The sequence below is a fragment of the Fringilla coelebs genome (genome assembly GCF_963513975.1).
Source record: "Fringilla coelebs genome assembly, chromosome: 3".
NCBI classification, from domain to species: Eukaryota; Metazoa; Chordata; class Aves; order Passeriformes; family Fringillidae; genus Fringilla; species Fringilla coelebs.
The window spans coordinates 110,069,647-110,088,226 of record NC_140030.1 but is presented as its reverse complement, the minus strand read 5'-3'; the positions used below and the strand labels follow the sequence as shown (position 1 = coordinate 110,088,226).

Genomic DNA, 18,580 nt, shown 5'->3' with positions numbered 1-18,580 from the left:
GGGCACCCACGGGAGGAACTCCAAGGATCCTGGTGTCGCAGAGGGCGTCTCTGCCTTAGTGCAGGACAGCACTGCAACTCCTGCAAACTGCTCTGTCGGCAGCAGGAACTCCCTGTTTAACCTTGAGCACAGACAGGGATTTGGGGGAAGATTTTCTTGCAGCAAAAGCTGAGGGAAAGCCCTGCTTGAGAACAGAAAACCAAGAGAATCTTCCTGCTGTCCTTCAGCATGGATGGGAACCAACCTACACAAATATTCATACGTGATCAAGCTGATTACCAGTGACCACTTAAAAATTGAAGTGGTGTGTGTCTCTTTTTATGCCAAACCTCCTTGGGTCATTGCAGATCAAAGGACTCCAAGCCAAGGAGCTCCTCTGCTGAAAGGCTCTTTTATCAGAGAGAGGGGCTTTGCCCCAAACACCCGAAATACAGTTGCATTGCCTTTCCTGGTGCAGGTAGTGCTGTGCAGCCACAGTCAACTTTGTATCCCCGTGAGACAGAGTTTAGAACTGATCTTAAACACCTCTAATGAGTAAGGCAGCTCACCTTTCCTACAGCTTATCCCAGCATCCATTTTTTCAAACATACTATTTCTAAAATGGCTCAAAATAAAGGCACTTTCTCTCATGTAGCCTGAGCAGCAAAACACACCAGGCTCCCACTAAAATGCCTGGTGTCCAGCCCAAAAGGCAGCCCTACAAAAATGCTCAAATCTGAAATGTCCCACACAGCAGGACACACGGCAGAGTTCCTTTGAAAGCTGGCTTTCCTCTGGCACTTATCAGGAGTGCCGATCTAGCTCATCCCCATCCCCCAAGATTTCACATTTGTAATTACCACTGGAAATCTCACACCTCGGGCACAGCCCCGGAGCTGAGACCCAACTTTCCAATGACAGGGCAGGAGCTGATAGAGTCATCAAGCTCCCGAATGCCAGAGATGTTAATAAATACCACTGTCCTGCTAACCGGGTGGGAAAGAGCCCTGGAGCGGTGATGATAGCTGCTTCCCCGTGCACCCTTCCCGCTGGAAGGTGATACAGCTGCAGGGATCTCCTTCCAAATTCCTGACTTAACCTCTTCCTGCCAGCCCCTACACCCGTGCCCAGCCAATCCACAGGATCCTGCCACATTACCATAGCACGGGTGACAGCCTTCGTTTTATAACAACAACAACATATCTGGTTTGATTTGCCTTTAATTCCTCAGTGTAGCAGGACAAACTCTCCACTGACAGAACCTGCACAAGCTCCATGGCAACGTGTTTCCCACAAACAAGTTTTGGGGTTCTGTCTTTACTTGCAGCGAGCAACTGCAGCCGTGCAACCTGATCCCTCTCTCCTGCACAAGTGGCCATGAGAACCAAAACTCCACGCCTAGCTTTGAGATGATAGCAACCACTGATAGTATCGCTCACTTATCATTCCAGGACCAGGTGAACTAAGCATAATAGGAACTTACTGAAACTTAATAAAGGAAACACAACTTACTAAAGCATTTTTCTCCCCATACCTGTGCCAACATTCTCACGGGCACTCTCAAGTATGCTAAACTCCTGGATTATTGACACTGGCCTTCAGGGCTTCTTTTGACACAAAGAGAGTCTTGATTCACTCCTAGCAATGGCTTCTGCCACATCCTGCTTCTTTTTGGGCCATCACGGCAAATGGGAGCTGGGATCCCCTGCCAGGTGACCCTTCCAGGTGCAGAAGGAGCCAGTCTGGTCCCTTCAGCACAGTCCCACAACCTGCACTGGGTTTCACGCCCCAGCGGGACTGGGCTGGAAAATCTGCTTTAATCACCCCACAACCATCATCAAGTTGAATGAGAGTTTCCTTATAATCATCACTTCAAGGCATTTGAAAGAGGTGGAACATAGGAGTGCCTAGGGAATCGTGTATGATGTGAATTTGCTTTGTCCACAGCATTTTGGGGCAGAATTAGGCTGGCTCCTCTACTCATGTGAAGCTGGCAGTGTCAAACCTCATGTGCAGTCTATCTTAGGAAAGAGTAGATCAGAGAGAGTTGTCTTCTACCTATTGCTGGTTCAGACTTCTCTTTGTACAGGGCCTGAGCACTTGCTCTGTGTTATTTCAGAAAAAACAATATACTCCCAATTGTTTTTTTGAGGAAAACTCAACATTCACTAGATATAAACAGTACCTTGCTATAATCTAGTGCAAAGCTGGGGATTCACATGGTAACTGTAGGAACTGTGAGGAAAAGAGGAGTAAATTCAGTGTGTGAAGGACATGAGCAGACGTTAGAGTAATCTGTGTATGCCAATGCTGGTGCTGCTCCAGAGAGCCCTCCTACCCAGAGCAGGAGGGGTGAAACAATTATCAAGGAGTATGTGATTATTTGAAATGCATCTGCTCTTACTTGTTTGTACACCTCCATTGTGAAAGAGGTAAAACTGGTGATAAATCTCTAATTTTTAAAAATCACATATATTCAGCTCATCTGTGCTCAGCTTGAGCCTTGCCCACTGCCACAGAACACTCCCTGTTCCCACCAGAGCCTTCCAGCAGGAATGCCCTGAAAATCTTACAACTCCAAAACAATGGCTTTGTAGACATTCTCCATGCAAAGAGCCACTAATCCGAGGAAAGACCTCTTCTGTGTCAGCAGAGTTAGGCCACTCCCTTTCCATCACACACGATATTTTGTATGGTTATTTAGCATTTCATGGGGTATCTGGTGCATAATTTACAACATTGCCTGCACCTATGCTCCACCAGGAACCAGATCACTGGCAGCACTCATTTTCAATCCTGTGATGTGAATAAACAGCCACAGGATGGTCTGCTGCAAAACTGCGCTGAATTTACTGCACTTTATCTCTTCTGCTGGAGGAAATTGCAGTACTTTAGGGAGAGCATTGCATCTTTTTTTAACCTTTTTAAGTCAACTCAGTGCATTCCACTGAAGGGAAAACTCACTTTCTGTGCTTTCAACAATGCAATCTGCTTTCCTCTTTCAGTGTGATGTAAACACACAGATAATGGATTCCTGAAGCAGTGACCCTGAAAATGATAAAATCTGCCTTCTTTAGACTGCTAACTAAACCAGCAAAGAAAGAGGCATGAGCCAGGTTTTTCTTCATGCCACAAACTTAGTTCTTTCCCACACAAGTACCACAGCCTAAGATCTGACAGATGTCCAAGATAAAACCTGTAACACATTCCCTCGTGTGCAACTTTGGAGCCTGGATTTTCCATGCCTTGTCCCGGGAATTTCCATGTTCCCAGTGTTTAGGATGCTGTCATTTTGCCTCATTACATTACATGCAGTGTGCAGCCATTGCTGTGAGCCAGTTTACAAGACAAACCAGGTGCTATGAATGAAAGATTTTTTTTCCTCCCTACTGAAGCCAACAAGTAGGAACATTCTTTGCACTAACCAGGCTCTTGCCCCCTCTCTGACAGGAACCACAGATCACACTTGCAGCACAGACCAGAGTAAATTAAGAAACATGCACAGAAGGGCAGCACTTCGCTGTACTCAGGCTGCTCCAGGACTATCTCCAGAGTCACATGCATCTAGAGGAGGAGGTTTGGTTTCAATGAAGAATTCTTTTTTATTTTGCAACTGCAATCCCAGAGTTCATTCATTGTCTTCCACAGAGAAACAGCAGAGCTTGTTTTACCCTGCCTGAGGCACGGAGCTGCTGGGCACCATCCTCCCCCCTGCACTGGGGGTTTGCAGCCCGGGCCGAGGCCTACCCTCCCTGCAGAGAGCACACGGGGCTCCCAAAAGAAACCTCCGGTTCTTACACAGAAAGGGAGTTTAAGGGGAGAATATTAAAGGACATTCTTCCTGTCCAAAAGCAAAGAAAACTGGGAATGTTAAAGTACACGGGGGCTTTCTCAGATATCTATAGCGTGAGCAAAAGAATTCGTTAGGGAATTATGCAACTGTTCTTCATTTGAAGAAGTGAAGCCACCCGCCTTTGCAGGAGGTACGCAGGGGTTGGAAAGGGCCCTTGCACTGCAAACTGCACCCAAACACAGCTAGGATTTATGAGTGATGGCCACTTTTAACTGTGCTTTATTTAAGGATAAAATAGATAGCAGGCTGCTTCCTCACTCTCCCCCTTATTGTTCTTAGAGACGTGGTCTGCCTTAGTCCTCATTGCAAGGCTCAGAGGCTGGACACACACCTTTACCCCGTGTAAGGCTCGGGACACCTTCGGAGTGAGAAAAGCAACGCAATATCCCTTAAAAGAGCTCAGAGCTTTTTCTCACAGCACCACTTTCCTCCTCTCTCACTACCACCTTGGTGCAAAAAGAATAAGCCCGGACTAACATGTTTACAAGGATCATAGCATGGCAACACCTCCAAAAAACCTGCACAGGCTTACCTTGTAACTGCTTGAATCGTCCTTCTAACTGGTTATAGTTATACGGCACCTGAGCTGCATATCCTGGGGACAACGGCCCGGGCATACTGGTTGATTTTTGTAATTCCATTTACAGGTAGCGCAGGGATACGATGAACTGCAGCATAAAGGAACCACAAGTTTCTTTACCACACATCCAGGTAAATCCCAGCTTCCTCCAGTAGTTTGGCGTCAGTCCCTAGCGAAAACGCTCCCCCCTGAGCCCTAAGTAAATAACAGCTTCGGTTCAAAATCCAGCAGTGTGGCTTGGCGGTAAGCTCTCTGTAATGGATTCAAACGTAAAGCACCAGGAGGGTGTTTTTTGGGGTTTTTTTTCCCCAGTTCCACAATAGGCAACTCTCAAGTGCTCGAACCTGGTTCAAATGCTCGTCTGGCTCTGGCGAAACCAAGAGAAATAAAAGCAAGCGTGCGATTCAGGCCGAAGTAAAGGCAGCATGGAGCCACGCGCTGCCGCCCTGGCCGGCGCTCCCAGGAGCCGCGCACACCTCAGACCTTTCTGCTGGTTTGTAATATAAACAGCAGCCGCCCGGGCGCAGGCTGATGTCACTCGATTACCATACGGCACGGTGGAGGAAAGGAAGGCTGTACCAAGGGCGAAGGGGCGGCGGAGCAGGGGAAGAGCGGCCCGGCTCATGCAACGCCCCAGCGAGTCCTTCCGCCGCGCCCCGGGAGCGGCTGCCCGCGGGGTCCCGGCCCCGCGCTGCCCGCACCGCCGCCGCGCACGGTGGTACCTTCCCGAGCGAAGCAGCTGGAATTACAACCTTTTGTTAGGAGCCTCATGTAACGGAAAAGTCTCAGATTACTATCACTTGAAAAGGAGGGCACTTTTCTTTATTTATCTGCGGGGCTGTCGGCTTGCAGAAGCACCACACGCACACAGAAGCGCTCATTCAGTATTTAGCACCAGCCGAGGAGGGGACGCGGGGAGATGTACGCTCCAGCACACCGGGAACAAACGAAAGCTTTGTCGAAAGGTTCTTTAAACAGGCAATTCCTGTCACTTCGGTTTATGTTACTTGACGATATTGAGGATTTTGACATGCCCTGTGCATGTGGCTCCTTGCCCAGTTATCAGTGCGCTGGGTATTACTACAAGATTAATGGGCTGTGCGCTGAGGGGGAGGGCTCTAACGTAAATAAGGATGCCTCGCCGAGCCCTGACTGGCACCTCAATACCCTGCCGAAATACAAACGTGCACAGCAGCAGCAGCAGCAGCAGCTGGGCTTGGCGCTGGAAGTCAGTTCCTGCAGATGGTATTAGATACAGGATGTCAGTTTTCCCTCAGGGACATGAGCTCCCAGCCCTCACTTAGTTGTAAGTGAAATTAAAAGGTCAATTCCACATTCATAGTCTCGGTATATAACATTTGCCGGTTCATTTTTCAAACTGCTGATAGTGTTCACACAAATGTTTTCTCTTTTCTTCTTGCATTTCCAAATTCCTTTCCACTGGAATCCATGTTCTCTCCTCCTCCCACTCCGTCCCTTCATTAAACATTTCAAAATGTTGCCTTTGTTTTGATACCATCATTTCACAAGGTTTAAGCCATATAGTAATTTCTGTGAGGACAATTTCTGTGGGAGAAGCTCAGCCCACTCCCCTACTCACTGCAGCCCAAGGTCTTGCTTGGTGCAAGGTGGAAATTCAACCAGCCATTACCAGCACATCAGGGAACAAATATGCACAAAGTCCAGCCATGAACACTGCCAATTTAGGGAGAAGTGATGGAAGTCGACACTTCTCAGCTGAAGCTGGGTTTTCCAAAAACACACAGACTGTTGAAAATGTCTGGCACACTGTTCCTGAGGTCATAAATGCATTTAAAATATTTACGGCTTTCAACTATACTGTTTTACTTAAAGCACCACCATAGCTTTAGTCCAGAGTTGCTTATATTGATACAGAAGGGGCATTTCAGTGCCTCCCTTTATTTCAGTATAGCTGTATTTAGACAAGACTCCTGGTACGACAGCACGCCTCAAGCAGAGCCTAAAACATTTCTGAAAGCTGGCCTTCAACCCCTTCAGCACTACCCCACTTGGTCCCAAAGGACTCCTCAGCTGCCCCAGACAGGTTTTACAGTAACAGGGAGGAAAGTGGCTGTGTAGGGGACCAGGCCCTGCAGGCTCATGCCCTAAAAACATGTCTGGAAGGAGTCAGGGGACCTGAGGAAGCACCTGCAGTTGCAGCCCCAGCAGGCAGGATGCTGCTCTCCAGACAACAATGGGTTGATGTGGCAGGCTCCTGCTAAACCCTCCCCTGATAATCTTTGTGCAGCCAGCTGTCCCTCCAGCACACAGGCACCCACACCATCCCTGGCCATGGGGTTTCCAGGGAAGAAGGGCAGCACAAAATACCAAAGGCACCCAAACTCCCAGGAGCAGAGCTGGGTAAGCTGAGCCGTTAACACAGCAAGGTGAACTCTGCCGAGCTGGAGGAGCACGTTTTGCCCAGCGCACAAGTACAGGCTTATTTCCATCACAGATATTTCTCCTGCAGCTTCCTACCAACAACAGCTTTTGCCTGCCATGCCTGACCTACGTTATAATTAAATGCAAACCCTTCCCCTCAAGAGCAGGCAGGCAGCCAGGCCCTACCTGCAGGCATATCAACTTATTCTGTCCCACCTTGAGCAAACAGGTGTTGCTATGTGAGCTCAGAAGGTAAAACTAAAGTCCAAGTGACTGACGGGGAAACTGGAGCATTTTTAACACCATGAAGGCCATAACTCAGGAACTTTTCCCCAGCTGAAAGCTTTCCCAAAAGCTTTGGCAGGCAATGCACTAATGCACGTGGTCATTATTTAAAATATTAAGAAGTAAACTATCACAAAAGGAAAATATTAAAACCTAAAAATAATTATTTAGCTTAGGCCCATATAAAACACAGACTGGCCTCACCCACCCCATCATGAAACACTAAGACCACACGCACACATTTACGTTTCAGCTTGTCCCCTGTAGGACTGCTGAAGCTGGCAAGATTCAGGAGATACTGAACAAAATTTGGTGTTTGATATTTTTTTTTGTCCCTGTCCCCCCAATTCTGGCCTGCCCAGTAGCACTAAACACTACCTTAAAGGGAAGGAATTGCAGCAGCTATGGAGCAATGCAGGCTACACAGCAAGTAGGGGGGGAAAGCTAAAGGAAAAGAGAAGAACCTGTGCTTGACCTGAGCTTATTCTGTTCAAGGTTTGACAAACAGAGACACCAGACCCTGATGTGTTGTCAGCAGCATTTGCTGTGAGTATCTGACCTCATTTGAGCTGCCATCCAGGTTGGCATTCGGGCTGAACAATGTGCCCCCCAGCAGCAGATGTGACAGACTGTGCTGATGATGGTTCAGCTCCTGGGGCTGGCCCTGATGCCAGGCTCAGCTGCTAGGGCCTTCCTCTGCTTTGCTGGGTACTGCCATACATCTTTTAAAGGCTCTGCTGAACAGGTTGGTGGGAATTCAGTGGAAAGAGCAAAGCAAAATGGGGACATGTCTGTGTTTGCGAAATGCTACACCGTATGTAGCAAGGCTGCTTCCAAATGGGCACCCTGCCAGCTCCCCATTGGTGTGAGTCACACCAAGCCTAATCCATTGGGCTGCTGCTGACTGCAAATGAGTGAACCTGAGCCCTTTTCTGCTGCCATGCGGCAATGATGCACCGGATCAATCACAAGGCTCTGCATGCACAAAGCCCTTTGTGACACCCCAGTTCTACTCATTTTCCCTGTTTATCTTTAATTGACTAAGCCCTTGACAACACTAATTAGATAATATGTTATGGAGGGGATTGAATGCTTTAAAGCCATAGATAGCTTTGGAGCGCTGGGCCAAGTGCAACTTATCACATCAACACAGCTGGAAATTGTCCATGGTGTAATTCATTAGTGATTACAGTAGTGGAGAAAAAGTAGGGCCACATCATATATTAATCTTAGCATATTGAGGAGGGACAGGTGTGCTGGGTTTTGGGGGGTTTTTTGTTCTCTAAATTTTGTTCTCAATGTTTTGCCCATAACTGTGCAATAACTTTTGCTGGCCCAGTTTGAATTGTCCCTGTCTCGTAGCACCTGCCAGGTGATGATGGCTTGTGTACTTGTTCAGAGTGAATAAAACACAAGTGATTATCCACTTAGCCATAATGCAGAGTGTCCTAGCTGACATGATCAGAGCTTTGCAAAGGCTCAAGGAGAACAAGAGGTTGATTACAATAATATTATGAATGTACAAGCCACACTTAGAAACAGCTGCTTACCCCAGAACACAAAAGGGTCTCTCCTGGGCTCTGTCTTTACATGGTTCTGAAAAATGCTGCTGAAGTGAACAGGTTCTGACACAAAAGAAAAAAACTAGGGTTTCTAAGGAAAAAACTCATGTTAGATCCAGCAAAAGTGCCTTCCAAATTCCTAATTATCAATGGTTCTAAGCCAGAGCTTACAATAATTATGAGTCTGGTTAATCATCACCCTTGTCTTTTCTCTTTACTCTTTCTTGCTCTTGTAAATTCTCTTGTTGGTGGCTAACTAGGGAAAAAAAAAAAAAGAAAAAGAAAAACTCACCAAGATAAAAAGGATGATTTATTAAACTAAAATTCCAGAGAAATCACGTAACATTTTGCTCCTCTCCTGAAGGGGGGTAAAGTTCCTACACATCCCCTAAGTGCTATAATTAGGAACTGAACACTCATTATCATACTTGCCTCCATCCTCACAGTAAAAACAAAACCTTTCCTTATATATTGGGGCAAGGATAGATAGGTTTTGCTGGGGATTGTTCTAGAACATAATAGGAAATAGTTATTTTTACCCTATTTGTCAATTTGCATAACATGAATCCTGAAGAGTTAGCTGGTTTCCCTCCAATTTTTTATCTAAGATGCTGAAAGCAGGGAGCAGCAGCCCACACACCAAGCAGAAATAAGCTGCCAAGCTCATTATCTCTGCTGCAGGTATTGGAGGGAACAGAACCCTTCAGTTTGTAACCTGCCATGTCCTGCAACACTTGGTAACTCTCTCACATCCTGGTGAAATGAATACAAGCAAACCAAGAGATCTCCTCTTCAGTAACATTTCCATCGCAGAAAGTATCTCAATGTTTCTGTTTAAAGGGGCTTTTAGGACAGTGGCAACTACGCTGTCACTGGTTCCTCCCAGTCCCTTCCAGATACATTCTCTGTGACTCACATGTGCTTTGGAGAGCCAGTGCAATCCAGAGGCAAGGAAAAGAGGTCCATTAAAAGGTAGGAGACAAGGATTTTTATTACAGAAGGGTCTGTTTACATCCTTCCTTTTTGCTATGTCTGGGCTGGCCTTCCATCAGCTCAGCTCCGAGTCCCAGGTACAAACCAACTTTGGGTCCAGGTGAATCTCTAGGTTGTGACATCTGAGACCAAAACCTTTGGGAATTTTCTCACAAACCAGGCCAGAATATCAATTTATTACTGAAACTGGGTCAGTTCCACCTGGTTTCGGGTTTCAGTTTACACAAGTCCCAGATTAACAGGAAAGTTGACGTGACTTTTGCAACAGCATGTCCTTGCTAACTGCAGGAATCGAACACCTGCCAGGAAGGACAGCAGGGAAGAGCTACAGGAGGCACTTCCAGAACATTTCAGAAGAAAAGACTGTTTCTGTTGGTTTGCATTCCAACCTGTACTGCTTCCCATACTCCACGAACTCATCAACACAGAGAAGTCACCCTGAAAAGCTGTAACTACATTCCCAGGTTCTATTTGTTGCCCATGGAATGCACTTGGCTTGCTCCCTGACAGAGATGGACAGGCCTTACTAAGCCTGTTCAAATAAAGCACACTGCACAGGTACAACTTAACACACTCACTGGCTGTGAAGTTTTGTCAGGAAAACACTTGTTCATTTTCAGGCAGAAAATTCTTTTTTATGGGTTTTGATTTGCTTTTTCAGTAGCTGGCATTATTGTCACTGCCCCTCTCTCCTTTGTTTTCCACCTGAATTGCACATATGTTTATATGTATGGGAGAGAGACACAGAAATGCCCACCATCCTTTTTCTCCCATTTGTACCATTTTGTTTCTCTTTCTTTTTCTTTACAGTCTGATTAGGAACACAGATACACTGTTGCTACACCATAATCACTCAGGCACAACAATTCAATGTCCTGCTAGTCTTGAGCAAAATAGAAATTGGGTGAAAACAAGCAGCAGAATATAGTGATCTTTAAAAATCTCCACAAGCCAGAGTATGTTCTATCTGGAAAGTGCCACTCTCCTGAAAAAAGCTTAGTGATCAATTGACAAATATTAATTGTGTCCAACTCATGAAGTTATTATTCCAGAGCAACTGACTTCATTCTTATATGATGTATTGAAAAAATAATACATTGTACAAGGGGATGTGCAAACACTGTCACTTGACACCTCTCTGCCTTCAAGGCTTAATAAAGGAAGAAAAACTTGAAAAAATCCTCACACAACATACACATACAAAGTGGTTGGCAAAAAAAATAGTAATGATTGCCTTGCTCACTAAAAGAGCTCAAAACTGTTAGGGAGAATGCTGGAAACTAAAGGAGTGGAACTGAGAAGTGGATTTTCATCACCTGCTCTACGTGGCTGGTTCTCATCCCATTCCTGTTCTTTTTGCCTCTTCCCCATCAAGGAAATTCGTCTCCAGGCAATCTGGGTTTATATCTCTCCAGGATATTACCTCAAGATAAGAATCAAAGCTCTGATCCGAGGGAATGATTTCATCACTAATCTTTCCCCATTAGAAGAGCTCCAAAGTTAACAGAAATTAGTAAACATGTTTGAATCCTGCACTGAATTTCACTTTGCAGTGTGCTCTGTTAGACATTATTTATACTTCAGGGAGTGCTTTCAAGCAGTATCCCAGCAACAAATAGAAGGAAAAAATGCAAGGCACATTGCAGATTTGGCTGAATAAATAACATAAATACAGAAACATTGCTAGTTAGATGCTAAAGACATGAGATGAGAACATTCTCTTCTGCATACGCATTTTTTGTGGAAAGACTTCTTTTGAATTACAGACTCATGACTAGGTTTTGAAGTTCATCCACGGCTAAGCTCACCCCTGAGAGAAGTCATAACTTAAAAAAAATTATATATATTGCCAATATTGGCATGTAGTTTCTATAAAGAAGAAATCCTTTCCATTAAGATTATTCAGCAAACTATCTAAAAACAATCTCATTATCACAGTGAAGGGTCTCATGGTTTCTCTGTATTAAATATCCCTCCAACATTGACTCCATCAGCAAAGAACATTTGTAGCCTTCTCAGTCTCCAGGTTTCCTCAAAAGGGCCACCTCTGGTCAGGTTCCCAGCTGGTGTAAGACAGCATGGCCTCAGAGAAGTCAGGCGAGAATCCAGTTTATACCAGGTAACAATCTGGCTGGGAGGTCTCCTCTAAATTGTCAACTTCAGCATATTATCCCAGGCTTAAGACAGTGCCTGGCTCAGCTCTCACTGACTCCATGGAGGGTGTCTCCCAGGGAGCATTTTTCCTTTCCCAGAACAGCTGCTGCAGCCAGAACTCTTTAACCCCCCCCTTCACAACTCCTGCCCTGCTGATGCTGAAAACTGCCTCCCACTCAGCTCAGTGTTTTGGGGCAGCCAAAAGCACGTCCCCTGGCGCTCTTACTCTTCACTGATGCCATGGGGATGAATGGATGAGGAAAACTGGAGTAGACAGGAGAGCAGCGTGCTGTGCTGCTCTGGGAATGAAGGCATAGCTCCCTATACCTAAGGAAGCTCACTCTGGAAGTCAGTGCAGTGCCATGGTATTGAACTGTCCGGGTATGGCCACACAGACTGACGTGCTGCAGGATTATCTCCATGCACAGCTCACGGGTAATATCTCAAAGGCAAATACACCTATGCACACAGAGTCAACACACATGCATCAGCTTTCCATTGGCTTCCTCTGGGTACAGATGGCTTTTTATATTTAGGCTTAACTAGAGCACAGAATTCTCTTGTACCTTATTTTGTCAAATTACTGCATTGCTGTCCAAGCACAGAGTCCTCTGCGCATGAGGATTGGTGCATGCCTGGAGCTCTCCTCAAGGAACTATGAGAAGCAGACATGGGCCTGTATTCCAGCCCAGGAGCTTAATGAACAGGAATTCCAAGATCCAGGGATCAATCAACACAAGCTCATGCTGGCAAGATGCTGGGCTCTCCTGTATACGTGTCCAACTCAACAGTGCTTAGTCCTGAAAGGATTTCAGTGGAGACGTAAAATGACGGCAGCACTCAGACTTTCCGGAGTGGGGCTGCCAGAACTGCTCCTATCCTGCTCCATCCCCAAAGAAACAATAATCTTCTTTTTCCAGCCCCAGCTCATCCTGCCCTGAACAATGCATGCCAGATTACAGTCATTCACCAGGATGCAACCACTGTCATGCACCACTCCGTTACTAAGTACTCATAAATGGTGTCCACGGAGCAGACAAGCACATGCAGTTCCAGACAATTCCCAAGGGACATTCACCAGGACTTCTTCTCAGCAGCTTGGCTCTCCACTCAAGAGGCTACATAGGACCAGGGATCGAATCAAACTACCAAGAACCTGATTTACACCTCCTTGTAGTTTGCAAGGATTTGATTCTGAAGAGAGAGAGGGCAAACCCCCAAATCATGCCCAACTGAAACCAAAGATCACATTGTTACAGCAGCGAGATACAAATGACCTGTGTGCCGAGCTACATTTTCAGTCATTGAATACATTGTTTGGTTCTACTTGCAAGTTATTTTATATTTCACAGAGATACTGGCTCTTCTTTTTGGGTCAGTCTACTGATAATCTTTAAAAATAAACCCACTAAGAACAAAGTATTATTTATCATCTGGTTTTTGCTATCTGCTTTAGAAGCAGCTCTCCAAGGGAACTTTAAAAGCCAATGCATTAATGCACAGTGACAGATGGGCTGAGCTTTTCCTTGCTCTCTGATAAGAGCACAGGGTGCATCAGGAGTCCCAGCCAGCACCACAGGTGACATGTGGCAGTACAGCAGCCTCTCTGCTGCCCTGCTCCTTCCCTTTGTGCCTGCATGGCACACAACACATCAAATGACACTGCTGCTTCTAACACTGCCCCTGCGCATTCTGGGAAGGTTAGAAACGACAGAAGAAATTGTTGCAGAAGTAAAATCCAGAAGGAAAGCAGAGGGTGAGGTCAACATTTGGAAAAGCTTTTGTTGAAATAATTCCATCAACTTTTATCAGAGCAAAACAAGACTTTTCAAAATAAGTCCTTTCATGCTCATCTGGGTATGCCTGCGTTAGGCCTGTAGCTCCAAACAAACCCGTGGGCTGACAACCAGCTCTGCCACACCAGTGCAGAGCAGATTTCACTGCTCTAAGTATTTTACTTCTGTTTAGTCTCAAGTGAATCCTTCACATGCCCTTTCAAGTTGATTTACGAGCGTCACTATAATGCTGAGCTCTCCTTTCTTATCACTTGCTGCTATTAAAATCAGTGACTGATTTTTAAGTTCTGGATAGCTCCAGTGTAGGATACTTAGGAAACGCCCTGCAAGAGCTTATTCTCAGTATGCACTTTCAAAGCCAAGAACAAATCCAGCGTTTGTTCTCTTGAGCTCTAAATCATTGTACTTTGCCCTTTTTTATTGGTTTGAGACCTGAAACTTCATTCTGTATGCTCAGAGTGAAACAGAAATTTTGCTGTCAGAGAGATGCTCGACAGCAGGGCAAGGTAGGTGTGTGATACCTGGAGAGTACTAGAGGCAGAATCTTCCTTTTCACTTCTTTGTAGGGTTGTTCTGCTGACTTTTTGCACTGCAGCTGTGGGGGGAATGGCTCAAATATCAGGGCCACAAGGGGCTAATTAGCCCCACATAAGGTACCCAGAACTTTCCCACTGGGAGTTTCCTCTAATTTTTAAACCTTATGAAATGGCTATTCCACTATATTAAAAAGAAAAAAAAAATTCAATAGTGTAACTCCAGGAACAATTTCAATGCTTTTTCCCCTCTTGCTGCTGGGAGAATTTAAGGCATGAATGACAAGTCTATTTTGGGTAACTAAGGAAAGCTGCACAACAAATGCAGCCTCCTGGCTTGCCCTGTAAGGCTCATGAACACCACGTCGTGCAACACCAGTGAGTGCCCCGACCTATGCACAGCCACTTGGGTGAAACTGGAAAAGGAATGCACTCCTGCCCACACTAGGACTAGGAAAGTCCTCTCATTTCATAAACTTTGAAATTGGTTTTAATTTGTGGGCCAGAGAGCTGAGTCACAGACCTTCTGGTCACTTGGATGAACCCAGAGGATAAAAGGGCAAAATATAAATGAGCAGAAAAGCAAGTAACTGTAGCCAAGTTTAATATTGAATTAGCTAACTGAAGGAATGGAAAGTTTTGGAGGTGACAACTCTCACGCTACCGAAAACAGCACCTGAGCTGGCAAACATGGCACACCTGAACCTCACAGCCCAAAGGCTGTGTGAAAAATTCTGCTGAACAACTGAAATGTTTCTTAAGATTTTTGCAAGAGCTTCATGCACCAAGGAGCTGCACAACAAATCCTGTTAGCTAATGGTCCTAGACAGACGAAATCCAACCCTTGAGGATTTGTGAATGAAGAATCTTGCACAAACATGATATCTTTTTGGCTCCTACAGAGCAGGTAGAATTACCTGGTCTTCCAGCAAGACCTTCCAAAGAACCACGGAGAACAAGGACAGGTGAAAGATGATTTCCTACAGTGGGATACCTTACTTGGTGAAGAAGGATCAGTTACCTTCTTCTCATATCAGTTGCAGAGTGAATTATCTCAACATGAATGGCAACCAATCTGGTTGCATATCCCTCCAAATCTGGATTCTGATTGAAAGTTGAGTTCCCAGATGAGTTCTTGGTTTTAAACCAAAACAACCCTTTGCATTCTGGTTTTCATGGTACACAGACTGCTTTAATAACATCAATTATCAGCTGCTGTACTAACAACACTGGTTTTCTCCTATTATTATATCATACTTGCTTTACCTGAGCATTCCTTCAGGACATTGTTCCAATCACAGATTATTCTGACCACCACCTCCTGCCTTTGTTGTTTAAATATTTCAACATCCAGATGGAATGTAGGGCCATCAGGATTCTTCCTACAGTGGAGTATCAGACTCTGGCTATAAACCTCACTCTTTATTTCCTCACTCTATGCCTTACTTCACCTTAAAGGAAGTGAGTTTCACTACAATTACAGTGAAGTAGAATGAGCATGGGATGGAAGCTCTGCCAAAGAGGCACTTCACAGCTTGTGGAAGAGTGTGGAAAGAAGATGCCTGCACCCTCAGAGAACACAGAGCCATTAGTCAGGCACTGTAACATGCCCACAGCTGTTCTACTTTGGAATACAGCAGCTTGCATCTTGGTGATGACATTCAAGGAACCAGTGCCTGGTGTGTTCATTTGAAACCTTTCATATTAGGACAAGGGCATGATGATGATGATGATGCATGAGTGTTTCATAGACCGCAAGATGTTGATAGTCTTTTGTTATATCTTGTCACTGATCCACTGCAAGGGGACAGCCACAGGCACTCTTGAGATACAACGCACCCATGACCTCTGGAGACAGAAATGTTATTGTCAGAAGGATGCCCAGTCTTGCACATGTGGGGAGGTGCTCATGCCCACAAAGAGCCAGCGCTCACCCAAGCCAAGCTGCCGTGTTGTTCAGTGAATCCAGACCCCAAAGGTGGCACCAGCTGCTTCAGAGAGCAGTGAAGTTCGCGCAGAGGAAAGTGATGGTGGGACAGCCACTCAAACACAGGGGTTGCAGAGCCCAGAAGCACCTCCTGACATCCCCCAGCTGACTGTGTGTGCACTGGGCTTTCACCCCGTGGTCATTGTGCCCAGTCCTGTGACACGCAGCTGAATCAGAGAGCCCCTTTCCGGAAAGGGCCTGTCTCCACCGAAAGAGGACAATGACAGAGATTATTGCCAGCCCAGCTCCAGGCCACAGCTGTTAAAAACCTACCAGTGCCTTTCTGGGGAGATGCAAGGGAAGATTACCCACCAGACAGCATATCTGAAAACATATGTTGAACAGTGCCAGGAGTAGCATAGCTCAGCCTTTAACCATAACCTTGGATTTGAAATACAAACCTCTCCTCACTCCTCTCTCCCTGCACCATGATTAAGCAGTGCTGCAGCAATGCAGGATGCTAAGCCAAGTTTTGGCAGCACATAGCATTCTCAGCACCAACCACAGAGAATTACAGGTATGGAAATGTATCAAATTAAAATAACTATGAGTAATGCTTATTCAGAAGAAAAATAAATACACCATACTGTGGGGGAAAATGTTTAAATATCTGAATCGAATCTTCAGCAAAATTATTTGCTTTGCCATAGGTATGTGTTTTAGGCTAGCTAAATAATTCAAGTACTTTCCTTACATTACTTCTCCTTGAAATGAGAGTTTCATGTTTATTATTCATTACTCAGGTGGGGAGCTCTGCTTGCTATAAAAGTAAGTGGAACAAGCAGCTGCAGTAAGGTGAGATCTGGGACCCAAACACAGCTTGTGAGCTTTGTACTAAAAGCATTTCCCACCCAAGGAACAGGATACAACCTACAACCACTCACGTGGCAGGAGTAAAACACGGTTTCTTCCTCAAACAAGAGTAAACTATTAAAATAAAGCAACCCAAGCTGAGATTCATTTTGTATCTCACCATAGGTACCAGCAAGCTCCTTCTGACCCCACTCAGCACAGCCCTGCCCAGGGAAGGTATTTTCCCTATCATTCCAAACGCACACTGTGACGGGAACTGCTGTAATTAAAAGCAGCAAATTTTAACACACGTCCCCTCCCTGTGAGCAGCTCCATTAAGTCAATAGCATTACAATCCCCAGGAAGAGTTATGTGATCTGCTCTCTGCCCACCTGGTGAACTACTTCATTTCCCTGTTGCTGAGCTCCACACCTGATCCTGGCCTTGCCTGACACGTAGAGGTGTCTGGCATCTGATGCACCTCCGTGGCCGGAGTGGAGAGCAGAAAGGGCATGCTGCACTCCGGACCCAGCCCCATTGGAATCACAAATGGAACAGGCGATACCTTTGTCTCAGTGCAGCTGATTTAATAAACCTGTCTCAACACCTTGTGAAGTGTCGGGTTTAAAACCATTCCTGGGGCTCAGATTTCACCAGCAGAATGCTCAGCATATTTTGAGCTGTTTTCTGTGCCTGTCCCACACTGCCAAGGCATTTTGTTCAGAGGTCAGAAATGTGGGCATGCTACCATAAAAGTCAGGAAATCATTTACAGAATGCATAAAAATTGCTTTGCAGGGCAGTGACTCAGAGCTGAGAGGACATGACATAATCTCTTTGCTCTATGAAAAAATATGGATAATGTATAGCCTTTAATATGCAATAATCAAACGAATCTTGTTTCAAATGAGAAAAGATCCAATCCAGTTTCATTTCTCTGCTGATGAAAGTGGAATTCAGCAGAAGACAGCAAGTATTTCAGAAAGAATGTATAGTCCCATCATTCATTACGGCATGACAGCTACCTCCACCTACCACATTCCTCTTTCCAGGACTAATGAGCTGTTTTGCCCACTTCCAGATGGAGGTATTCTGAAGGAGAGCTTTGTTACCCATCTTTTTTTTTTCCTAACCCCCAAGTCAGCGCTTACCAGCCAGGGCCTTGATGCGGGAGCGCTCAAACAGCCGAGCAGAGCTGTTCTCATTGTCCCAGTCGTCCACATCCCAGCGGTTGTTGACGTCGCTGTACTGCTGTTGGATTTCAATGTTGTCGTAATCTGTCGCTACCGTTGTCGTCATCCTGAGTCTTCTCCTTAGCCTCTCCTCACCATCAGATTCTTCCTAAAACCCTCTGTCAAGAAAAACACAGAAAAATAAGCATTTAGATGGCGCACATATATTGGATGAAAGTCATAAAGGTCAAGCTCAGGAGTCTTGGTTTCAAAAATCAGTGACTGTTACTTGAGGACAAGCTCAAGAACAGCAGATACCAACCACTCCTTCAGAGAACAAATATTCTCAAAAAAAATAGTGTTTTATGTAAGCCAGAAGCTTTGCTGCATAAACACATCCAGGATTGAAATGTTAAACTCCACAAAGCAGAACATGGATGGAATAGTGCAGCAGAACACTTCCACAACTGTCATTTTCAAAAGCAGACCATT

At 45.4% G+C, this 18,580-nt stretch overlaps 1 protein-coding gene across 3 annotated transcripts in view; it reads right to left on the bottom strand.

Annotated features, from left to right (window-relative positions):
* SPTBN1 (spectrin beta, non-erythrocytic 1) overlaps positions 1-18,580 on the bottom strand; it is a 116,487-nt gene that overhangs the window by 63,890 nt on the left and 34,017 nt on the right. For all 3 annotated transcript variants that reach the window (XM_084203481.1, XM_084203482.1, XM_084203480.1), the window contains exon 2: positions 18,068-18,267. In XM_084203481.1, the coding sequence (XP_084059607.1) occupies positions 18,068-18,215 (148 nt within the window). In that variant the 5' untranslated portion in view covers positions 18,216-18,267. The remainder of the gene's footprint in view (positions 1-18,067; positions 18,268-18,580) is intronic.